We start from the raw sequence: 23,516 nt of genomic DNA on the forward strand, positions 1-23,516 counted from the left end.
GGCTGCTACAGAGACGACCCACACAGCTGCTGTGGTGAGGTTTGTGTTAAAGCAGAGGAACACAGGCCCACACATGACAGCAAAGCAGGTTTCAGGCTCTGTGAGAGGATTTCAAACAGAAGCTGGAGAAGAGAAAGGACTACAGAAAGAAGGCAGCTGAGACCAGTCCAAGTGTTTCCATGGAGCCCAGTCTAACATTCATTTATACACTAACGTACAGAAGTGAACGGGAAAATGAATCCATAGTTTCAAATGTAGAAATAGTTCTCAGTTCATTTACAGAGTTTAATACAGTTCATGAGGAAATGTTCAAAACAGCAGCTGAGAAGAAATCTGCTTCACAAAGTTGGATCCAATTCCAATAGTTTGTGATGCACTTTAACGCAGCGTGAGCAGTTCACTGCCTAACCCCACAGAGACTGTCAGTCTGGACTTTTCTTTATTGCTATTGGCTGTCAGTGAGATTTCAGAGCAATCAGAGACTGTGGGTCTGTGTATGAAGTATAATTCATGTGCAGTTGTTGAAGTTGTAGAATGAGAAATGGCAGTTTGGGGTATTTCCTGCTTTCATTGTCCTGCTTGTGCTGATGAAAATGTTTATTGACGTGTGAATTCATTCTTCAACGCTCGATTCTGCCTGAACAACGAGAAACTTTGCTTATTTTTGTGTAACACAATTCAAAGTAGGGCTGGGTATCGTCACTGATTTCTAGAATCGATTCGATTCAATTCGATTGGAATCTGGGAAATGTTGCCTCAGACAGTCAGAAATATTATAATTCAGATCAGTATATTTACATATTTTTGTATCTATAAAAGGGAAGCTGGCACTTTCGAGACTTTATCAAAGGTGTGAGCATCACAGCAGAGGCCTTTGTGTCAAAGTAGCTGAAGATAAAACACAGAAAAACATGAAGCGGATTTTCCTGGGATTTTATAAAAATATTCTGCAGTAGATCAAAAACACATAAACATTACCTGATGCTGCTGAAGTGAAGCAGAGCAAAGTTACACCGTTTTTATTACAAACACAGCGTTTTGCAGTTTTGCATAATTTTAAAAAGTTTAAATTTGTTCAGTATTGAACGGCAGAAATGAGGCTTTCTTTTCGAAAGTAAGTAAAAGGAAAAAAAACAGCGTCCGACAGCGCTGTAAACAACGGTAGACTTGTGCGTAACAAGCAAGCGAATAATGCAGAAAACAGATTTTTAGATGGGAAACTGTTCTTGAAGTACAGAGAGAGAGAGAGAGAGAGAGAGAGAGAGAGAGAGAGAGAGCTGTGCATGAAGTGTGATTTTATCCTGGTGGAAGCAAAACAGCAAAAGTCAGAGTGAGTTCATGACGATGTTTATGTGAAGCGTAGTTTGGATCTTCTTTTGCTGCTGGTTCAGTCAATATTGTTTGGAGAGAGATAAAACTAACAGCTTTAGAATCAGTGTAAAAAGGACGTAATAGAATAGAATAGAATAGCCTTTATTGTCATTGTACAGAGTACAACGAAATTGGAGTGCCACTCCCTTGGTGCAAGATTCAAAAATAAATATAAATGTAAAATATAAAAAGTACAATAAAACAATCGCAAGTAAGGCAAGGCAAGGCAAGTTTATTTGTATAGCACAATTCAACAACAAGGTGATTCAAAGTGCTTTACAGAGACATTAGAAACAAGAACAAATAAAAAGCATGATTTAAAATTGAATAAAACAAGCAAATAAACTAACTAACTAGTTAACAAACAAACAAACAAACAACAGTATATAAAATCAAAACAGATAAAATCAGAACAGTAGATAAAATCAGTAGTTAAATGTAAGTTTTGAAATTTAAGCTTAAAGTGTGGATTTGGTGCTTTATTCAAATGCAGCTGAGAACAGGTGAGTCTTCAACTTGGATTTAAATAAACTGAGTGTTTCAGCTGATCTGAGGCTTTCTGGGAGTTTGTTCCAGATATAAGGAGCATAAAAGCTGAATGCAGCTTCTCCGTGTCTGGTTCTGACTCTGGGAACTGATAAAAGACCGGATCCAGATGACCTGAGGGATCTGGATGGTTCATACTGGGTCAGGAGGTCATTGATGTATTTTGGTCCTAAACCATTCAGAGCTTTATAGGCCAGCATCAGAACTTTAAAGTCTATCCTCTGACAGACAGGCAGCCAGTGTAAGGACCTCAGAGCTGGACTGATGTGGTCCACTTTTTTGGTCTTAGTGAGGACTCGAGCAGCAGAGTTCTGAATGAGCTGTAGTTGTCTGACTGATTTTTTAGGTAGACCTGTAAAGATGCTGTTACAGTAATCAAGCCTACTAAAGATGAATGCATGGACTAGTTTTTCCAGGTCCTGTTGAGACATCAGATCTTTTATCCTTGAAATATTCTTGAGGTGATAGTAAGCTGACTTTGTTATTGTCTTAATGTGTTTTTCTAAGTTTAGGTCTGCATCCATCACTACACCCAAATTTCTCGCCTGGTTTGTGGTTTTTAGATGTATAGATTGAAGTTCTCTGGTGACCTGTAATCGTTTTTCTTTGGCGCCAAAGACTATTACCTCAGTTTTGTTTTTGTTTAGCTGGAGAAAATTGTGGCACAACCAGTCATTGATTTCCTCAATGCATTTACCAAGAGCCTGTACAGGGCCTCGGTCTCCTGGTGACATTGTGATATATATTTGTGTGTCATCTGCATAGCTGTGATAGTTTATTTTGTTGTTGTTTATAATCTGTGCCAGTGGGAGCATGTAGATGTTAAACAGAAGGGGTCCCAAGATGGAACCTTGGGGAACTCCACATGTGATACTTGTCTGCTCAGATGTGAAGTTACCTATTGATACAAAGTATTTCCTGTTTTCTAAGTATGTTTTGAACCAGTTTAGTACAGTTCCTGAAAGACCTGTCCAGTTCTCCAGTCGTTTGAGTAATATGTTGTGGTCAACTGTATCAAATGCTGCACTGAGATCCAGTAAAACTAGGACTGACATTTTTCCACTGTCTGTATTCAGACATATGTCATTAAACACTTTGGTCAGAGCGGTTTCAGTGCTGTGGTTCTGTCTAAAACCTGACTGGAAGGCATCGTAGCAATTATTCTGTTTTAAGAAGTAACTGAGCTGTTGAGAAACTGCTTTTTCAATGATCTTACTTAAAAACGGGAGATTTGAGATCGGCCTGTAGTTGTTCATTTGTGTCTTGTCAAGATTGTCCTTTTTCAGTATAGGTTTGATTACAGCAGTTTTTAGTGATTCTGGAAACACACCTGATAATAAAGAAAAGTTGACGATCTGTAACAGGTCTGACTCTAAAGTCTTTGAGACCTTTTTGAAAAAACTTGTTGGCAGGACATCTAAACAGCAGGAGGAGGAGTTCAGTTGACCTAAGATGTCCTCCAGGTCTTTGCTGTTAATAGGTTGAAACTGTTTCATGGTGTTTAAACAGTTTTTTGGTGGACACAGTACATATCCTGGATCTGCTGTTGATGTACCAATTGCTTGTCTAATTTTTTGGATTTTTTCAGTGAAGAATTTGGCAAAGTCATTGCAGGCCATGGTCGAATGAAGTTCAGCTGCCACTGACACAGGAGGGTTTGTTAGCCTGTCAACTGTAGAAAATAAGACCCGAGCATTATGGCTGTTTTTAGTGATGATGTCAGAGAAGTAGGACCTCCTTGCATTCCTCAGTTGTAAATTATAATTGTGAAGTTTCTCTTTATAAATGTCATAATGAACCTGGAGGTTTGTTTTTCTCCATCTGCGCTCAGCTTTCCTACACTCTCTTTTTTCATTTTTCACCAGTGTGGAGTTTCTCCATGGAGACTTTTTCCTTCCAGAGATAACCTTCACCTTAATGGGAGCAATAGTGTCCATTACATTTAACATGTTAGCATTGAAGCTATTGACGAGCTCATTGACTGACCCTCTGGGCAGGTCAGGTGTTAATGGGAAGACCTGGTTAAAAATTGCACTACTGTGTTCAGTTATACACCGTTTTGTGATTACTGCTGTTGATATATTTGTGTGGGCTGAGATTTTACTTTCAAAGAAAACACAGTAATGATCAGACAGGCCCACATCAGACACAGTAACCTTTGAAATGCTCAGGCCTTTGGAGATCAGTAGGTCAAGAGTGTGTCCTCTATTATGTGTGGCCTCTGTTACATGCTGATCAGCCCAAAGTTGCCCAGAGTGTTACTCAGGTCTTTAGTCCCTTTGTCCTGAGGGTTGTCCACATGGATGTTAAAATCCCCAGCAATAATTACACAGTCAAAATCAACACAGATCACAGACAGCAGTTCACTGAGGTCATTAAAAAAGTCTGTGCAGTATTTGGGAGGCCTGTAAACATTAAGAAACACAACTTTGGATGGGGCCTTCAGCTGTAAAGCCACATATTCAAAAGACTGAAAACTTCCAGGAGATAGCTGCTTACATTGAAATGATTCATTAAATAAGACAGCAACCCCCCCTCCTCTCCTGCTCGCCCTGACCTCACTGATAAAACTGTAGTTAGGAGGGGTCGTCTCGATGAGAACAGCTCCACTGTTACTTTGGTCCAACCAAGTTTCAGTTAAAAACATAAAATCAAGGCTGTGCTCAGTGATTAAATCATTAATTAAAAATGTTTTCCCAGCTAGAGATCTAATGTTTAATAAAGCCAACTTAAGTGTTTTAGAGGTATTACTTGTCCCCTCGTGTTTGGGAGCAGTCTGTGGCACACAAGGTATGTTTACTATGTTTAAAGATCTTTTAGAGTGCAGCTCTCTGTGTTTTGACCAGGCCACATGTCTCCTGTCACCTAAAAGTACAGAAATTTTAAAACCTTCTAGTAAACAGGGTCCCAGCTTCTCCTGGGAAAAGTCACCACTGCCATAATCCTCACAGCCCGGACCCTTCACACATCACACATCAGACTGCGGAGACAGGGCATGAAGAGGAACTAAGGGGGGCGAGGCTGGGCAATGTGACTTCGATTGCTCTGTTGAGGGTGGGGCTCGATGGCGAACCTTTGGCCGCTCTGGTGGGGGGTTTATGGGGGACAAAAAGGGATTGGGACGGGGGGTAGATCTGAGCCCAGCATTGACCCGCTCCATCATCTCCTCAGTGAATTTCAGGTGTGGGGAGGAGGGAGAAAGGGAGGGGGAGGAGGGTGATGGCCTGTCAGGGGTTTGGGGGACTGGGGAAGGTCGTGGTCCCTTGTCCTGGTCGTTGGTGTTGTTGAGAGAGTTGGAGGCAAATAGGGACCCCTCTTCTTGCCTTAGATGTCTCTCCTTTCTGAGGCTCTTCCTCAGATGCCATGGATGTCTCTCCTTTCTGAGGCTCTTCCCGGGTGGGGGCAAATGGAGCTCCTCCTCAAGGTTTCTGCTGGGCTTTGTCTGTTCTTGGAGTACTGTTTGTTCCTCTTTATGAGATAACTCCTCGTTTATCTCAGCCTTGGCACCAAGCACGGATGGATGACGTATGGAATAAAACAAGTTGGAGGTGAACAGTTTCACCCCTGACTTGTTAAAATTAAATCCATTTGCTTTAAACAGATGCCTGCGTTCCCAAAAAATATTAAAGTTGTCGATAAAGTGCACTGAGTGGTCAGCACATGCTGATATAAGCCATTTATTCAGTGTAAACAACCTGCTGAATCTCTCGTCTCCTCCTCTGACCGGCGGTACAGGTCCACTGATGAATACAGCTGCATTCAGAGAGTTTACAGTATTTAATAATCCAGTAAAGTCCCGTTTCAGAACCTCCAACTGTTGTTTGGACACATCGTTTGACCCTGTATGCAGAACAATGTTTGTCACAGTTGGATATTCATCTGCAATTTGAAGAATTCTCTCCTTCAGGTTGTTGACCATATCGTTAGGAAAGCAGAGGACTTTAGTGTTCTTACCGCACATCCTTTGTACATCCTTTACGGCAGAGTCACCCACAATCAGAGTTTCAGGCCTAGCCTTTAGCTTTCCCTGTGGCCTTTCACTTTTCAACAGATTTTCAGACCTTATTTCGCTGCTTTTAGATGGATGGTTGTCCGATATAGATCCAGGGTCCTTTGATAGTGGAGCAAATCTGTTCTGCAGTTTCACATTCAGTTGTTTTGGAGGTTTGTTGTTAACCTTCCTATTCACGGTTGTCCAGTCCTGTTTCCTCCCGTATACAGGGGTAGAAGAGCTTCTCTGTCTCGTAGGAAGTGAAGGCCAGTCGGTTTCAGAGATTTCAGCTCGCTGTGCCCTGCCTGTGATACGTCCTCCCCCTTCCAGGAGACATGATTTATGTCTTTGTTTTGCACCAAGACAGTCTAAGGGGGGATTATCACTTGAGGATTTATAATAATGCACAGAGTCTACTTTCTTGGTCATGTTATCTGTGCTCCTTAGCTGTGTACTAGCTTGCTCATCGCCATTGTTTTGAATCAAAGGCAAGGTTGTTTCATTTCCACACAGTCCATTTACCTCCACGTTTACTTCTAAGCGATGAATTTTTGTCTCCAGTACTGCAATCTTCTGCAGGAGGCTGTGGTAGTCATCTGTGGAGAGGGAAGGCATCTTGTTGCTAGTTAGCCTAGCGGTTAGCACCTTTCCAGGCTATTGAGGCTGCTCGGTGCCCAGACGCTGTAATCAGGCTTCAGCTGTGTCTAGGCCACAGACACACGGAGCGCTGAGGATAAGGTAACCATAAAATGTTGCTGTTTCTGTTAAGAACACTCTAGTCCTAATGATCTACAAGTGTCCAGAAGTTATCGCAGGTAAGCTCACACGGAAAAAAGGGAAAAAATCAGCATAAAAATCAATAAAAATCAATATAAGAAGCAAAGCATTCAAGAGCAAAGTATTCAAACAATAGTAAGTAAGATATATGCAGGATAGCAGCATTACTATAATGACAGTATGAATAGCAGCATAATATAATGGCAGTGACGGTATGGTATAGCTAAGCAGGTTCAAACAGGTTAAACACAAAGCGCGGAGCCGCCGAAACATCAGAATCAGCGAGCTGTCGGCTTTCAACCCCGACCGTGTCCGTGTCATCGGGTGAGAAAAGCGACATCTCACTGATTCTGATTCGCGGGTCGCGCTGTGTGTTTAAGTCTTTGTGCAGAATCCGTGTTCCTGCTCTCATTTACTGTCTTAGCTGTTGTTGAGATTTTGTGAGATTTCACCAGAAATTCTGGAATTTCAAGCAAAATAAATTTATATTAAAAAATAGATTCAGGATTTTAATTAATCGATTTTACGTTATCCAAGCCAGAATCGATTTTAATCGATAAATCGATTATAAAAACCCACCCCCTAAAAGCGTCCTATTAGACCCATTAAACACTAACATAGATGAATACTCAGATTTAAACCTTTATTGTTTCACAAAGGGTTAAAAAGGGAACGTCCACAGTTTAGACTGCAGCAGATTTTATTAAAGCAGTTTGACAGGAGCAAAGCAAAAACACAAAGAAGTGTTTCACATATTAATACATATAACATAATAATAAAAGAAAAGCAAAAGAATGATACAAAAGAATGAAAAAGTTGTCCAGAGCAGCAGGATGTCTGAGGTCTGTAGAAACACAAAAACACAGCAGCTAAAAATAGTTGTTGAAAGAAAACGAGGTGGGAGCTGCTGATTCCTGAGCTTTGATACTGGATTAGCTTCAGTAGTTATTCCCATCACTGCTGTAGGAGCTACATTTAGTCACAGCTGATTGTCTCCTTTGACCAATCAGAAGACTACTGTTGTAAAAACAAGCAGACAAAGAACCAATGAGAGTGAAGAACAGGATAAAGAGCTCGTGTGATGGAGGCAAAGCAATAATCAGCAGACTGTAGCAGTTTCTATCTGGATGAAAGTAGAAGGAGCTCAGCGGAGCTCAGTCCCATATCTTTGGTTAGAAACAACATCAGTGATTTCCTGCTGCTCGAGATGATTCCAGCAGCTCTCATTACAGCAGCTGATGAGAGAAACAGCTGATGGCTCACAAGCTCGTACACTGTTGGATCTCCAGATGTTCACGTGGCTGAAGTCTGTGAAGAAACTGTGGTCCACGTAGTTCACACGGCCTCAGATTGGACCGAGCTCCCTGGATCACTGCAGCATCCTCAGCTGGTACATGGACGTCTCTGTTCCTCAGTCTTGGAGCCCCTGCAGGTCCGTCCACACCACCAGGTCTTCTCACTCACCTTTCCTTTGTCCTCGTCCTTCATCGGCCGTGCTGTGTCTTTGTTCCTGCGGTGTTGTTCCCACGATGCAGTGCTGATGTTCCCTCCTTGAATGCACAACAAGTACGGTGCTGGTCTTTCTCGGGTGGAGCAGAGACAGATTGAAGTCTTTCAGGCTTTAGTGCCGACTTCCCTGACAGAGGCTGGACTCCATGGTCTGCACAGGAGGCTTCTACACTGTGTGGAGGTGACTCCTGGACTTGAAGACAGGCTGCAGGTACATGTGTGATGAAGAGGAGCTACAGCAGTGTGATGGAGCTGCAGGTGTGAAGGAAGTCCTGCTGTCCTGTCCCACCCTCATCTTTGCTTCCTCTGTCTTCTCTGGACTTGTCCTCCTGTTTCAGAAACAGCACTGCTTCATGCCGAGGGTGGACGGGAGCGTTGGCTCTGATTCTTTTACCGTCCACCACAAGGAGACACTGATGCTGACCTCCTGATTCATCTGCATGTGTTCTGCTTCACACTGCTCACCTCCACCAAAGACTTCACAAACATCTTCTTTCTTTGAGTCCAGTTTGTCCCACAAACACTTCCAAATCTCCTCCTCTGAGATTCTGCAGCTTCTTGCAGTGTGACTCAGCTGACTTCTGACAGACCACAGACTGGCACAGCATCCACATGTGTCTCCTTTCAAACAGGCTCTTGATGTTTCCTCCCACATCATTCTGGCCTCTCAGTCTCCTTTGTTCTCCAGCTCTGTAGCTCCAGCTGGTGAAGCTTCAGTTTTCCATGTTGGTAACAGTAAACTACAGCCTCTGCTGTCAGCTGGGTAACTAAACAGAGCTGCAGCACGTCTCTGCGGTGGTGCTACATCCAGCCTGCAGACGGCCGTCAACATGTTGTAGTGGTTTACAGTCACCAGGGGGCGCTGTCCCAGCCATGCAGGCAGTGGGCTGCTCTGCTTGTGCTGTTGTTGGTGAAGCTGAAGTGAAAGCGAGAGTTAAAACCCTGAACAGTGTCCACTGAGCTTCTCATGCTCTTCTCATGCTCAAAGAAGTTTAACAGGAAGGACGACTCGTCCATCAGGCGTCCAGCTGTCCGTGACCGTGTCCACAGCAGAGTGTGACCGAGGCTTCATGCTAACACGCACACATGAAGCTAATACCACCACGAGCAGCTGCTCATTGGATTTGGAGGACAAATGTCTGCAGCTTCTCACAGGCAGTATGCAGAATGTGGATCTCCACAAAGACTGTGGAGAGCTCGTCCCACACTCTAAATCCAAACTTGTCTGCACAAAACTTCTCACACGTTCCCGTCACAAGTGTCTTCTAAGTGAAGCTACCAGGTTCAGGTGCAGCTTGTTTATCTGGAGCTGCAGGAGATGATCCATCCTCACAAAGCAACACAGCAGATATGCAAACACACAACACAACCAAAGGATTCTCTCTGCATGTCTGTGGCTGATGCTGCTGGAACGAAGCTGTTTGAAACCTTGTTGTTCTGCACTTTGGGACCAGAAGAGGAAACTGAAGCTCTGTGCAGAGGGTCCAATGGAAGCAGCCAAGCGCTGTAAGTGTCTGCTGTACAGGGATGCTGGTTCAGCTGTGGCTCAGTTTCACAGTGTGACTCAATAAAAGCAGCAGGAAATCAAAGCTTGATGCTTTCATCAGTGTGGAAATAAGAAAGTTTCCTGTGACAGACGCTGGAGCTCTTTCACTCTCAGCTTCACAGTTTCAGCTTCAAACTTCTTCCAACATGTTTCTAACACGGCCACATTCCACCTTAATGGAGCTGATATCTTGTGCATCAGCACATTTTCTAAAGGCAGCGATCACATCTTTAGTTTTGGATGTTTAACTGCAGATTGTTTATGTGTTTATAGCACATTAATTACAGCAGCAGCGTTGACCACAGTGCTGTACAAGAATCCAAGATAACTATTAAAATAACTCCTAATATTAATATCACACATCAAATATCAAATAACTCTCATGCTGTATTAAAAGCCAGTGAATACAAATGTGTTTTAAGAGCAGATTTACAGAGACTGACAGCAGGAGCTGGGGCTGTTCGATAGAACGATGTATATATGATGACCATATGAAAACGTCTATCGTTTCATATCACGCTCTTTGTTTCCTGCTTATGTGTTTGTGTTTTCCAGATAAAGCTTTCAAAATAAATCTGAAGATCCTGTTGAGAGTTTTCAAAATAAACACAATACATTACTGCGGTCGCTCGTTTATCGAGTTACGTTCTAAAAATAAGTCTCAGAATGAAGTAGCAGCTTTATGTTTTACAAGTATTATAGAAGTTTTAAGGCAGTTAAACCCTCACTGCACACTTTCTACACTTTTCTCAGACAGGCATGAACATTTTCACACTTTTCTCTCTTGTTTAAACAAAGTTCAAACCTTCATAGAAAAATAAGTTCATTATTAAAGAGTGAAAGCAAAGTGTTTCTGAAATGTGTCAAATCAGCCTTTGCTGGCATTAAATGAGCTTCTGTGTGAGGAGCACTCGTCCATGGCCTGGGCTCCTCGCTGTCAGGTAAAGTTGCATAAAGCTTTTGAGTTTTTATGCAGATAATGTTGGTGTCCAGCACGATGTTCTTTTTCCTGCGGTCACTGAGCCACAAAGCCAAAGCTGACTCCATCCTTACGATGTTCTTGTTGTGGACAGTTACAACCTTTTTGCCTCCTTGTTGAAACTATGATGGTCAGCATCTTCCTCTGCCTTTGGCTGCTACCACAGGTGCAAAACGTCTCGTCATCATTGTTGTTTGTTGGGGACAAAACGTACAAACATACAGTGCAGCACTGCAGAGTCACACTGCTGTAAATTTGAACACATTCTGTACTGTACAGGAGACACGGCACGAGATTGGCTGACAATGGTCTACAGCCAATCAGGACGCAGAACACAATGCGCTGTAAAAAACAAAAACATGCAAAATTGCACAAAAAAGATCAGCGAAACAGCGAGGCCGCCAAAGGTGAACTGTGTTACAGCGAGGGACCAGCGTATATGTGGTTGTTGGGACGATAAATGTCTTTGAGCTTGTGTCAGAAGACGAGCTGCAGCTTTCTGGACCAGCTGCAGTCTTGCCAGGCAGGTCCCACTAACTCCAACATATAAGGAGTTACAATAATCCAGCTGGGACGTCATGAAAACGTGGAATGCCCGTTCAAGGTTTTTAAAAGATATAAATGATCTCACCTTAGATAAAAGCCTCAGTTTGAAGAAAGACCGCTGTACAACTGAGCTCAGCTGTTTTTCAAAGGTCACATTGCCGTCAAATATAAGTCCCAAATGTAATAATGCGATTTAATAAAAGAGCTGAACCAGTCTAATAGAGCGCCCTTGATGCCGCCATGCTCCAATGGTGAGGTCAAGATGCTGTGGTCAAGGCAGCGGTCAGATCCAAAAGCACAGCGGAGTCTCCTGATCAGTGGCTGATAAAAGATCATTAAGAACTTTTCAAAGTGCAGTTTCAGTGCTGTGAAGAGCTTTAAAACCAGACTGAAACCTTTACAACAGATTGCAGCTGAACAAATATAATCTTTTACAAAATCTTCGACAGGAAGGGAAGCTTTGAAATAGGCCTGAAATTTGAGCGGACAGAGGATCCAGATCAGGTTTTTAGTACAGGCTGTACAACAGCATGTTTAAAACAGGCTGTACAACACCTGAACTAAGACTGCTGTTAAAAATCGCTAAGATGTCGGAACCAACAACCTTTAAAATCTTTTTAAACACGTGTTGGAACAACTTCATTTGGACAAGATGATGTCTTTATAGCATCACATCGTTCCTCCACCTGATCAAACCACACAGGCTCAAACTGATCAAAAACAGCTGAGCAGGTGAATATTTTAGCCCCGGTGCGATCTCGGGCGAGAGTATCGATGATGGCCAAAGGGCAGCGTCCAGCTCTACGGCCGCTGAAGAGCAGACTCAACAGACGCGCGTGATGTGGATCCTACTGCTCTAAAATTGGAGCTTCTTCAATCCATTAAAGAGGACATTAGTACGCTGTTAAAAGAAGAAGTCAGAAATGCATTGAAAGAAGATTTTGACAATATAAGGGCTGACGTGCAAGGACTGAGAAATGAGATCGCTAACAGCATGGCGGCGACGTGCGGCAAAGTTGATGGAGTAAAGGTTACAGTGAAAGAAGCTGAGGATGGGCTGTCAATGTGGAGCGATGAGGTGACCACCCTGCAGTCTACAGTAGAGAGTATGAAGGAGGAGCTGTCTGACCTGAAGGATAAATGTGATGAAGGCAGGAAGCGGAGAGCTAACATCCACATCATAGGGATCCCAGAGGGCCTGGACTCGAGCTCCTCCACGGCCGTATCCGTGCTACTACGTGAAGTGCTGGGTATGGATAAAGACGTTATTGTCGACCGCTCACACAGGAGCCCTATCCTGAGAAAGCCAGCTGGTAACCCGCACGCCGTCATAGCCGAGCGTCACTACTACCAGGATTGTGTGGCTACGCCGTGCCAGGGCCCAAGCCCCGCTTGAGTTTAACGGACAACCTATTGCAATATTACGACTGGGCGATATGACCCAAAGTTCATATCTCGATATTCTTTAGCTGGATGGCGATATACGATATATATCTCGATATTTTTGAAGCCAGAAAGTACGAACAAAAAGAGAGTTCTTAGTCAAAGCTGTGTCCCAAATCTCACACAGGCACATTTATTAACATACAGCGTAGATGTACATGAAACAATTACTCAGGAATAAATGATCAGCATTTATTAAATAATAATGCTCCATAAATAAAAGAAAACAATGTTGTTTTTGTGCATAACAAAAAGCTCACAATCGTGCAGTCAAAATGTAAACAGACGCTGAGCATAATAACAAGCAGCTGCTCTGTTCCCAGGTTCTACTGCGTGACTGACAGCCTGGAGTTTGAAACCCTCTTTGTAACCGTGTCTCTTACAGGTGCCATTTATGGTCCTTATACACACTCAATACAGTAATATTACGTTGAAGCAGAGTACGTATCACTCCGCGAGGCTCCTCGTAGCTGTAATGCTCCAACAATCCATCAAGCGGTGCGGCCTCGTAACTGAGCAAAGTCGTACCAAAACATCTTTTGAAAGGTTTCTGAGCGCCGTGTAGCACATAAAATCGGTTCGAGGTCAGTAAGCACAACCAGAATTCATCCATAAGCCGCACTGTCGATTTATGAGAAAATTACAGGATTTTAAGTGCAGAAAACATAGTTTATGGTTTTCATTTGATCTTAGCAAATATCTACGCCTCTAATTGGGACGATCACAGATTTTTCACTAATGTCTTTGCGCGGCTCCCCAATAAGTCATCACACAATATCATCTTTGAGGGAGACCTAAACTGCTCATTATCTGCTATGGACCACAGTTCACACAAAAGTACACTTAGTCCAAACTCAGCATGCGTCATTCAGAGCTTTCTTGATAATTATGGGCTGGCTGATGTATGGAGATTTCATAATCCTGCTTCACGTCAATACTCTTTTTTTTTCTAATGTCCATAAAACATATATTTGTATAGAAAAACGTCTCCCTTTAGTTACAGAATGTGATTATAAGACTCTGGTGATTTCTCCTCTTGTTTTTTCAATGTGTATTCCTGATGCCTGCTCCAACTATCAGCCATGGAGATTCAACTCAGTGTTGTTAGCAGATGAAGAGTTTGTCAGTTACAAAAGGTCTCAAAGAGATTTTTTTTCTAACAATCAGACCCCAGAGATGTCATCATCAGTCATTTGGGAATCTCTAAAAGCATCTGAGAGGCCAAATAATTTCATTTTGTGCCAAACAAAGTGCAACACTGAAAGAACATCATCCATAAATATTGAGTAAGAACTGGACTCTCATACAGCGAGACTCAAATGCCTTTAAACATCAGCTTATCCTGCTGATCCAAGTCCAACACTGAGTTTGTAAAAACATGTTTGTCAATCATTTTGTTTGGTTTCTGAGGAAAATGATTCAATAAGTTGCTGCTAATACACAACATTTCATCATATTTCCTCATAACCCTCTTTTGTCTGACCATTTGATCCCATTTGAATTTGCAATAAAGGATCCACAGAGTTTGGTGACAATAATGACAGTAGATGTTTGTGTGAAAGTGCTGGAAGCAAATGAGTGTGTGATGTTCTTTCAGTGTTGCACTTTGTAGACGCTCCCTGAGCACTGGTCTCACAGCCAGCTGCACATAGAGACCAGTGTTGTTAGTCCAGGTCAGAAGATGACTTGTTGGAATGAAAATGAGCTTGTAGTTTGTCTGCTTTAATAATGTGACTGGAAAAAGGTGTTGGACTTCAAATATGTCCATTTCTGTCACACTTCACCTTTAAAAGTGAAGCCATGTGGTTCCTGGAAGGAAAAACACGACTTTTTCAAGTCTTTGTCCTGTTTTTATGAGAAATGTACGACTTTAATGTGAAACATTCAGAGTTTTTTCTCTTGTTGTGTTTGTTTGAAGCTGCTTCCTGTTGGCTTCAGCTGTTTGGAGTTTCCATTTTCTAAACTTCTACATTCTGAACCTTCTTCAGCTCTGAACAGATGATGAAACACTGAATGATTTCAAGCACTTTGTCTAATAAACTTACATCTTTCATTCTTTATACAGATTGAGGGACTGTGGTTTGTCAGATATTGGCCTTGATTATCTGGCAGCAGCACTGAAGTCCAACCCCTCCCATCTGAGACAGCTGGACCTGAGCTCCAACAACAAGCTGGATCCAGGAGTGAAGCATCTGTGTGGTTTCCTGGAGAGTCCAGGATGTAAACTTGAAACTCTGAGGTCAGTCAGCATGTTTTAGTTGTGCTGAGATGAATATGATGTGAAAGTTGTGCTGACACTAAACTGCAGACATCAGGCTGATATTATACTGATCCACACTGAGGATCTTCATGGTAAAGTCTGTTTTCTTCTTCTCTGGTTTAGTCCATTGACTGCAGCAGAACAATGTTCACATTTCAAACAGTGATACTCAACGTATGGCCCGCGGCCCACACGCAGCCTGCCCACCTTTCCTGATTCAGAGAGAGGGGACCCTGATTAACTGTGTAGCTTCTTCCTCACAGTTCTAAGTATCAGACACAACAATGAATAATCCACAGCTGACTGTCTTTAGCAGGTCAAAGGTCACGGCACACAGCAGACAGTCAGAAATATTCTAACTCTGATCATTTATCAGTTGTGACACTGTGAGACTTGATCAGAGGTGTGATCATCACAGCAGAGGCCTTTGTGTCAAAGTCACTGAGGATCAAACAGAAACACATGAAGCAGATTTTCCTCTTCTGGCTTTTTATAGCAGATAACCTTCAAAATATTCTGCAGTCGATCAAAAACTGAAGCAAACCATGAAGCAACATGTGAACATGAGCTGATGCTGCTGAAGTGAAGCAAAGTTACAGAGGTTTGATTACAGACACAGCTGAGAGTTTGTAATCTGTCATCATTTTAAAAAGTTTCCATGGAACAGCAGAAATGAGGCTTTACTGTCAGAGGCCGACAGCACTGAACACAACAGCAGACTGGTGGCTAATAAACAGTGAATGATGCAGAAACAGATGTTTGAAGCTGTTCTTGGAGTACACTGAGAGAGAGAGAGCTGTGCAGGCAGGAACAGCCAAAGTCAGAGAGAATTCATGAGCATATTGATCAAACGTGAAGCAGAGTTTGGATCTTCTTTTGCTGCTGCTTCACTCAGTTTTGGTTGGAGACAGATGAAACCTGCAGCTTCAGGATCTGTGAGCTGTCCACTTTCAGCCCCGACGGCGTGTCCGTGTACATGCCGTCGAGTGAACGATCCACGCTCTGTGTTTCCATCTTTGTGTGTTTAGCTGCTCTCATTTACTGTTTTATCTGTTTGCTGCTTGTTGAAATAGTTTGTGAGCTTTAACCTGAGATTCTGGCAAAATACATTTATATTAAACATCGATTCAGGATTGAATGAATCAACATCGTTTTATTCAAATTAAAACCATTTAAATGGGAACATGAATTTTTTACAGCCGCCTCTAATGCTGGGTAATGTCAGCTGGTCCATGTCCAGCTGGCTGTGAGGCTCAGGGAGCGTCTACAAAGTGCAACACTGAAAAAACATCATCCATAAATATTGAGTAAGAACTGGACTCTCATACAGCGAGACTCAAATGCCTTTAAACATCAGCTTATCCTGCTGATCCAAGTCCAACACTGAGTTTGTAAAAACATGTTTGTCAATCATTTTGTTTGGTTTCTGAGGAAAAAGATTCAATAACTTGCTGCTAATACACAACATTTCATCATATTTCCTCATAACCCTCTTTTGTCTGACCATTTTATCCCATTTGAATTTGCAATAAAGGATCCACAGAGTTTGGTGACAATAATGACAGTAGATGTTTGTGTGAAAGTGCTGGAAGCAAATGAGTGTGCGATGTTCTTTCAGTGTTGCACTTTGTAGACGCTCCCTGAGCACTGGTCTCACAGCCAGCTGCACATAGAGACCAGTGTTGTTAGTCCAGGTCAGAAGCTGACTTGTTGGAATGAAAATGAGCTTGTAGTTTGTCTGCTTTAATAATGTGACTGGAAAAAGGTGTTGGACTTCAAATATGTCCATTTCTGTCACACTTCACCTTTAAAAGTGAAGCCATGTGGTTCCTGGAAGGAAAAACACGACTTTTTCAAGTCTTTGTCCTGTTTTTATGAGAAATGTACGACTTTAATGTGAAACATTCAGAGTTTTTTCTCTTGTTGTGTTTGTTTGAAGCTGCTTCCTGTTGGCTTCAGCTGTTTGGAGTTTCCATTTTCTAAACTTCTACATTCTGAACCTTCTTCAGCTCTGAACAGATGATGAAACACTGAATGATTTCAAGCACTTTGTCTAATAAACTTACATCTTTCATTCTTTATACAGATTGAAGGACTGTGGTTTGTCAAAGATCAGCTGTGATTATCTGGCAGCAGCACTGAAGTCCAACCCCTCCCATCTGAGACAGCTGGACCTGAGCGACAACAACAACCTGCAGGATCCAGGAGTGAAGCATCTGTGTGGTTTCCTGGAGAGTCCAGGATGTAAACTTGAAACTCTGAGGTCAGTCAGCATGTTTTAGTTGTGCTGAGATGAATATGATGTGAAAGTTGTGCTGACACTAAACTGCAGACATCAGGCTGATATTATACTGATCCACACTGAGGATCTTCATGGTAAAGTCTGTTTTCTTCTTCTCTGGTTTAGTCCATTGACTGCAGCAGAACAATGTTCACATTTCAAACAGTGATACTCAACGTATGGCCCGCGGCCCACACGCAGCCTGCCCACCTTTCCTGATTCAGAGAGAGGGGACCCTGATTAACTGTGTAGCTTCTTCCTCACAGTTCTAAGTATCAGACACAACAATGAATAATCCACAGCTGACTGTCTTTAGCAGGTCAAAGGTCACGGCACACAGCAGACAGTCAGAAATATTCTGACTCTGATCATTTATCAGTTGTGACACTGTGAGACTTGATCAGAGGTGTGATCATCACAGCAGAGGCCTTTGTGTCAAAGTCACTGAGGATCAAACAGAAACACATGAAGCAGATTTTCCTCTTCTGGCTTTTTATAGCAGATAACCTTCAAAATATTCTGCAGTCGATCAAAAACTGAAGCAAACCATGAATCAACATGGGAACATGAATTTTTTACAGCCGCCTCTAATGCTGGGTAATGTCAGCTGGTCCATGTGCAGCTGGCTGTGAGGCTCAGGGAGCGTCTACAAAGTGCAACACTGAAAGAACATCATCCATAAATATTGAGTAATAACTGGACTCTCATACAGCGAGACTCAAATGCCTTTAAACATCAGCTTATCCTGCTGATCCAAGTCCAACACTGAGTTTGTAAAAAGATGTTTGTCAATCATTTTGTTTGGTTTCTGAGGAAAAAGATTCAATAACTTGCTGCTAATACACAACATTTCATCATATTTCCTCATAACCCTCTTTTGTCTGACCATTTTATCCCATTTGAATTTGCAATAACGGATCCACAGAGTTTGGTGACAATAATGACAGTAGATGTTTGTGTGAAAGTGCTGGAAGCAAATGAGTGTGTGATGTTCTTTCAGTGTTGCACTTTGTAGACGCTCCCTGAGCACTGGTCTCACAGCCAGCTGCACATAGAGACCAGTGTTGTTAGTCCAGGTCAGAAGATGACTTGTTGGAATGAAAATGAGCTTGTAGTTTGTCTGCTTTAATAATGTGACTGGAAAAAGGTGTTGGACTTCAAATATGTCCATTTCTGTCACACTTCACCTTTAAAAGTGAAGCCATGTGGTTCCTGGAAGGAAAAACACGACTTTTTCAAGTCTTTGTCCTGTTTTTATGAGAAATGTACGACTTTAATGTGAAACATTCAGAGTTTTTTCTCTTGTTGTGTTTGTTTGAAGCTGCTTCCTGTTGGCTTCAGCTGTTTGGAGTTTCCATTTTCTAAACTTCTACATTCTGAACCTTCTTCAGCTCTGAACAGATGATGAAACACTGAATGATTTCAAGCACTTTGTCTAATAAACTTACATCTTTCATTCTTTATACAGATTGATGAGCTGTGGTTTGTCAAAGATCAGCTGTGATTATCTGGCAGCAGCACTGAAGTCCAACCCCTCCCATCTGAGAGAGCTGGACCTGAGTAATGACTCCTTCTCTTCTTCAACTAAGAACAACCTGCAGGATCCAGGAGTGAAGCATCTGTGTGGTTTCCTGGAGAGTCCAGGATGTAAACTTGAAACTCTGAGGTCAGTCAGCATGTTTTAGTTGTGCTGAGATGAATATGATGTGAAAGTTGTGCTGACACTAAACTGCAGACATCAGGCTGATATTATACTGATCCACACTGAGGATCTTCATGGTAAAGTCTGTTTTCTTCTTCTCTGGTTTAGTCCATTGACTGCAGCAGAACAATGTTCACATTTCAAACCTTCAAAGAAGAAGAAAAATCCTCCACTGGAAAATTCACTGTGAAACTCTCAAACTCTTCATTGCACCTTAAAGTCTGTCTGACACTGAAATCCAAAGCAAAATGTGCGTTTGCTTTACAGACAGCAGTCCAACACAAACATACACACATCATCCAAAACACAGTCCAACATCCAAATCTCCTCCACTGCCAGCATGAATGATGGGAAAGAGAAGGAGGAACACTCTGACATTCAGGGTTAGAATGAGTTTCATCAAGCAGACTGTGAAGATCAAAGCTGCATTAGAAAGCTTACATGAATGAATGAGTGGACAGAAGTGGACAGAGATCATCTGAAGCACTTCAAAGGCTTTAAATCAGCACATTTCTCTTTATTCTTTATCAACTCTGTTAGTTTCTCTCAGTTTTCTGTGGAATGAAGCTAACAGCAGGCTAATAAGATGCTGACCAATAGGTTTCTATTAAAGGTTGTAATTTGTATATGAAAAAGTGCTTTGGCTCAGCAGGGATCAGCTTACAGGTAGAATACAGCTGCTGGATGGGATTAGCATGTCATAGCTATCTACCAAACTGCTAACTGGGGGATTTCAGGCCATCTATGGATCATTTTTGCTAACTGTTTATTCTGCTTAGGCTCACAGGGCTGCAGCCTGTGCCCTAGCTGTCATAGGGCAAGAGGCGTGGTCCACCTGCACAGGTGAGCAGTCCATCACAGGGCCAACAGAGAGCGACAGAGAAGCACTCCCTCACATCCACACCTACAGCCAATGTAGAAGCACCAATGAACCTAAGCAGCATTTCATTGGACTGTGGGAGAACATCCAACCTCCACAGAAAGGCCCAGCTGACCAACAAGCTTCAACCTACAACCTTCTTGCTCTAAGGCACTAGTGCTAACCACTTTTGCCCATTTCAGCCCAAATCCTGCATCTTCCTGTTTCTGACTCCAGGCCAGCTCCACTAACACTTTCTCATCAGACACTGCCACCTAGTGGAGGAAGTCTTAGTTCCATTTGAAGCTTCAGATTACAGTTAGTTCCTTTACAAAGAGGTGGAGGTGGTGGGGCCACAGCACCATCATCACTGAGTGCCATAGGACACTTAACCTTTGTTTCCATATGCTGGGAACTTCCTGTTGTTCCAAGGAGGACTGGAAAATGTGTGAAAATCTCCCAGTCAGTTCCTCACAGCACACTTCAATCATTTCCCTCCCACAGCATCAGGACCAGGGCTTTTTCTCTCTTTGGTCCCACTAAGAGATTTCCACACAAACACCTCATCAGTGGGACTCTCAGAGCTACCAGCCCTTTGCTACAATCACAAAGCTCTTCATTGAAATCAATGATATCAAAGCTGGAATCAAATGAGTCCAAGTCTTCTGCTGATTCAGCATCACATTCATCTTTGCTCCTTGTTCTGCATCCCCACCATGGACTTCATTCCTTTCCAAGCCAGCCTTGAGTGTCCTTTATTCAGCTCATCCTCTGCTTTACTTTTACACCTGATTTTAGCTGCTTTATCTCTCTTTCAACAGGTTTCTGTGCCTCAATCTTTTTCTTCTCTCCCTCATAACAAGACAGCTTCTTCTGCCTGAGAACATGTTGGAGTGATTTACTAATCCAGGGCTGCTTATTGGGGAAAATACTTCCTGTTTCCAAAGTAATCCCCATTTTTCCCAGAAAGAAATGTCAGTAGAAATCGATGATCTAAGTGAGAACATGAGCCTTTCAAAAGTCCCAGTGGGTGCAGTCAAAGCAGTCCCTCAGTCCCAGTAATAGAGTCTTTGGTCCAGACTGGAACAGCTGTGTGCCCAGTTTGAGCTCTCTTCAGTGCTGTGACCTGACAGACCCAGAGGGGCCATCACATCACATTTAGAAGCTCCCCTGATGGAGCCACAACACATGTCCAATACTTAGTCTGTCTTGTTGGACCAACTGGAAGAAATGATTCAAGGACTTAGTCACAGAACAGAGATTCAAATCTCCAAAATCCAACTGGCTGCATCAGGACATATAGTCTGAAACTCTGCACAGTTTCCTGTTTGAAGCTGCTTCCTGTTGGCTTCAGCTGTTTGGAGTTTCCATTTTCTAAACTTCTACATTCTGAACCTTCTTCAGCTCTGAACAGATGATGAAACACTGAATGATTTCAAGCACTTTGTCTAATAAACTTACATCTTTCATTCTTTATACAGATTGTGGGGCTGTGGTTTGTCAAAGATCAGCTGTGATTATCTGGCAGCAGCACTGAAGTCCAACCCCTCCCATCTGAGACAGCTGGAGCTGTGGGGAAACAACCTGAAGGATCCAGATGTGAAGCAGCTGTCTGATCTTCAGCAGAGTCCAGACTACAGACTGGAGACTCTGGTGTAAGTAGAGTGATGGAGTGAGTGGGTGGTGCTGTCAGCAGTATTGTACTAAACACAGTCAGTATGAAACAAAGATCCAGTGTTTCCTGTAAAGCTGCAGCTTCTCAGTGAAGCTGTGAGAGGAGAACGGTGACAGGCTTCAGGATTGGACACAAAAACTTCCTGTTTCTCACCTTTATGGTCACCATAGTAACGGCTGACACGCTCTGATCAAACACTGTCAACAGCCAATCAGCTCTCTGAACAAAGCAGCACGCAGACCAATGACTGCATTGATTTCCAAGTTTAAAGCAGTGAAGAACACAGTCTGTAGGTGAGGAAGAATTTAGTGAGAGCAGATGTTTGGATGGAATTCCTCCAGTTAACAGCTGGAACCGTCCATCTGGATTGTTGGGCTTGTTGTTGGGGTTCCTACAGAGCTCAGAGTGGACACACCAAGGTTCTTCTAATGAATGAAAGTCCAAACTCAAACTAGGAGGGAAAAACATTTTCAGCAACTTCAATAAAAATCCAAAGATTAGAAAAAGTGAAGCAACAATGAGTCCTAGTACAGTCCCAGCACTGACGTCCCTGCTGCTCTTTATACTGGATGTGCTGCATCACTGACTCACAGCTGATGAAGAGTCTCTGGAAACACTCGTTTATCCCCTCTGCTCTTCCTCCTTCTCTCTGCAGGTGGAGGTGATGATGGTAAACAGGACGGTGTGTGTGCTGAGAGAGGAGCAGCTGTGTCCTGATGATCCAGAGAGGTTGAAGCAGCAGCAGCTTGTGTGTAGAGACGCTCTGACTGGGCCATGTTACTGGGAGGTGGAGAGGAGAGCTTCATCCAGCAGTGACTGACAGAGGAATGAAGTGCAGATGACTGTCAGTGCTGCAGAGTGAACTGCTCTGAGAACAGCTCCACTGTCAGACACAATGTAGAGTCCAGCATCAGCCCTGTGTGTCCCTCTGGATCTGACAGAGGATCATCAGTGTATCTGGACTGCTCTGCTGCTGCTCTGTCCTTCTACAGTCTCTGCACAGTCTCTGTCTCACTCTGGAAAGATTTTACAACTTGTTGTAATTACAGAACGTTAATATAATATTCCAACATGTGATCTTCTCTTTATTTCTGAATCTTTACCAAATAAAGAAAAACCAAACGAACAAACAGAAGCTGTCGTGTCCTTTTTCACCACATCTGTGAATCTTTTCTGTGTTTTTCCTCTTTTCCTCCTTCCTGCAGCTCCATCTTCATCATTCTGTGTCCAGTATATGTGAACACGTCCAAAGCATCTGAGCCTCATGTTACCCGTTTGTGTGAGTTACGCCTGTCGTTGTGTTGTGGTGTATAAATAAGGGGCAGGAGACAGCGCTGGATCTCTGAGTTCTTTACTCTCAATTTCTGCAACATCTGCAATATCTAGAAATGCAAACCTGTGAGCTGTGTGTGTTGTGCGTCTGCTCGGCCACCTCTCCTCCGGCCGTGCTGGAAGCAGCTGTGCGTTTGACAGTTTTATCGACTCGACAATAATCGAACAAATTAAATGTTCAAAAATATCAACTTAAGCACTTCAAAGTCAACAAAAAGCTTAAAACAATGAAATAATATTTCACTGACAAAACAACAGCTCATAAGAACGATACACAAAATAATACAGAAACAAACAAATAAAAGTTATTAACCAGGATCCATGTTTTTGTCACAAACACTGAATCAGCTGATTCACTCTTTATGTTTCTGAGTTTGTTTTGTGATTATAGTTCTGGTTTCTGTTTCTGTGTCTTCACTGTGTCCCACGTCTCCTTACTTTGGACTGTCTGTCCTGTCACTGAAGGTGTCTGCCCAACAAGGACGTGGTGCTGAATGCATCCAGACCCCTGCTGACTGTCTTTGCAGCTTCGGTCAAAGGTACAGTGTCCACTGTGACCCTGAGAGCAGGACACAGCCAGAGGTGAGTCAGCAGTTACAAACTAAATGCTGCTGACATGAATCAAACTGCTGGATAACCCACTGCTCATGAAAATGGCACCTTTCTGTTGCTTTTTGAGATTACTGAGAATATTTGAAT

General features: G+C 42.7%; 1 protein-coding gene across 2 annotated transcripts in view; it reads left to right on the top strand.

Moving 5' to 3' along the window:
* Nucleotides 1-18,934, top strand: part of LOC147302844 (protein NLRC3-like) — a 127,960-nt gene extending 109,026 nt beyond the window's left edge. Inside the window, exons 7-8 of one of the 2 annotated variants that reach the window (XM_086284413.1) lie at nucleotides 17,055-17,231; nucleotides 18,718-18,934. In XM_086284413.1, coding sequence (XP_086140539.1) covers nucleotides 17,055-17,231; nucleotides 18,718-18,934 — 394 coding nt within the window. The remainder of the gene's footprint in view (nucleotides 1-17,054; nucleotides 17,232-18,717) is intronic. The other variant, XR_015127313.1, reaches the window with a different exon arrangement.
* Nucleotides 18,935-23,516: the final 4,582 nt, after the last annotated feature.

Source organism: Aulonocara sp. 'chitande type north' Nkhata Bay, linkage group LG23, assembly GCF_057382095.1.
Source record: "Aulonocara sp. 'chitande type north' Nkhata Bay isolate Kocher_YH1m ecotype deep benthic linkage group LG23, A_spYH_male_GT1.1, whole genome shotgun sequence".
NCBI classification, from domain to species: domain Eukaryota; kingdom Metazoa; phylum Chordata; class Actinopteri; order Cichliformes; family Cichlidae; genus Aulonocara; species Aulonocara sp. 'chitande type north' Nkhata Bay.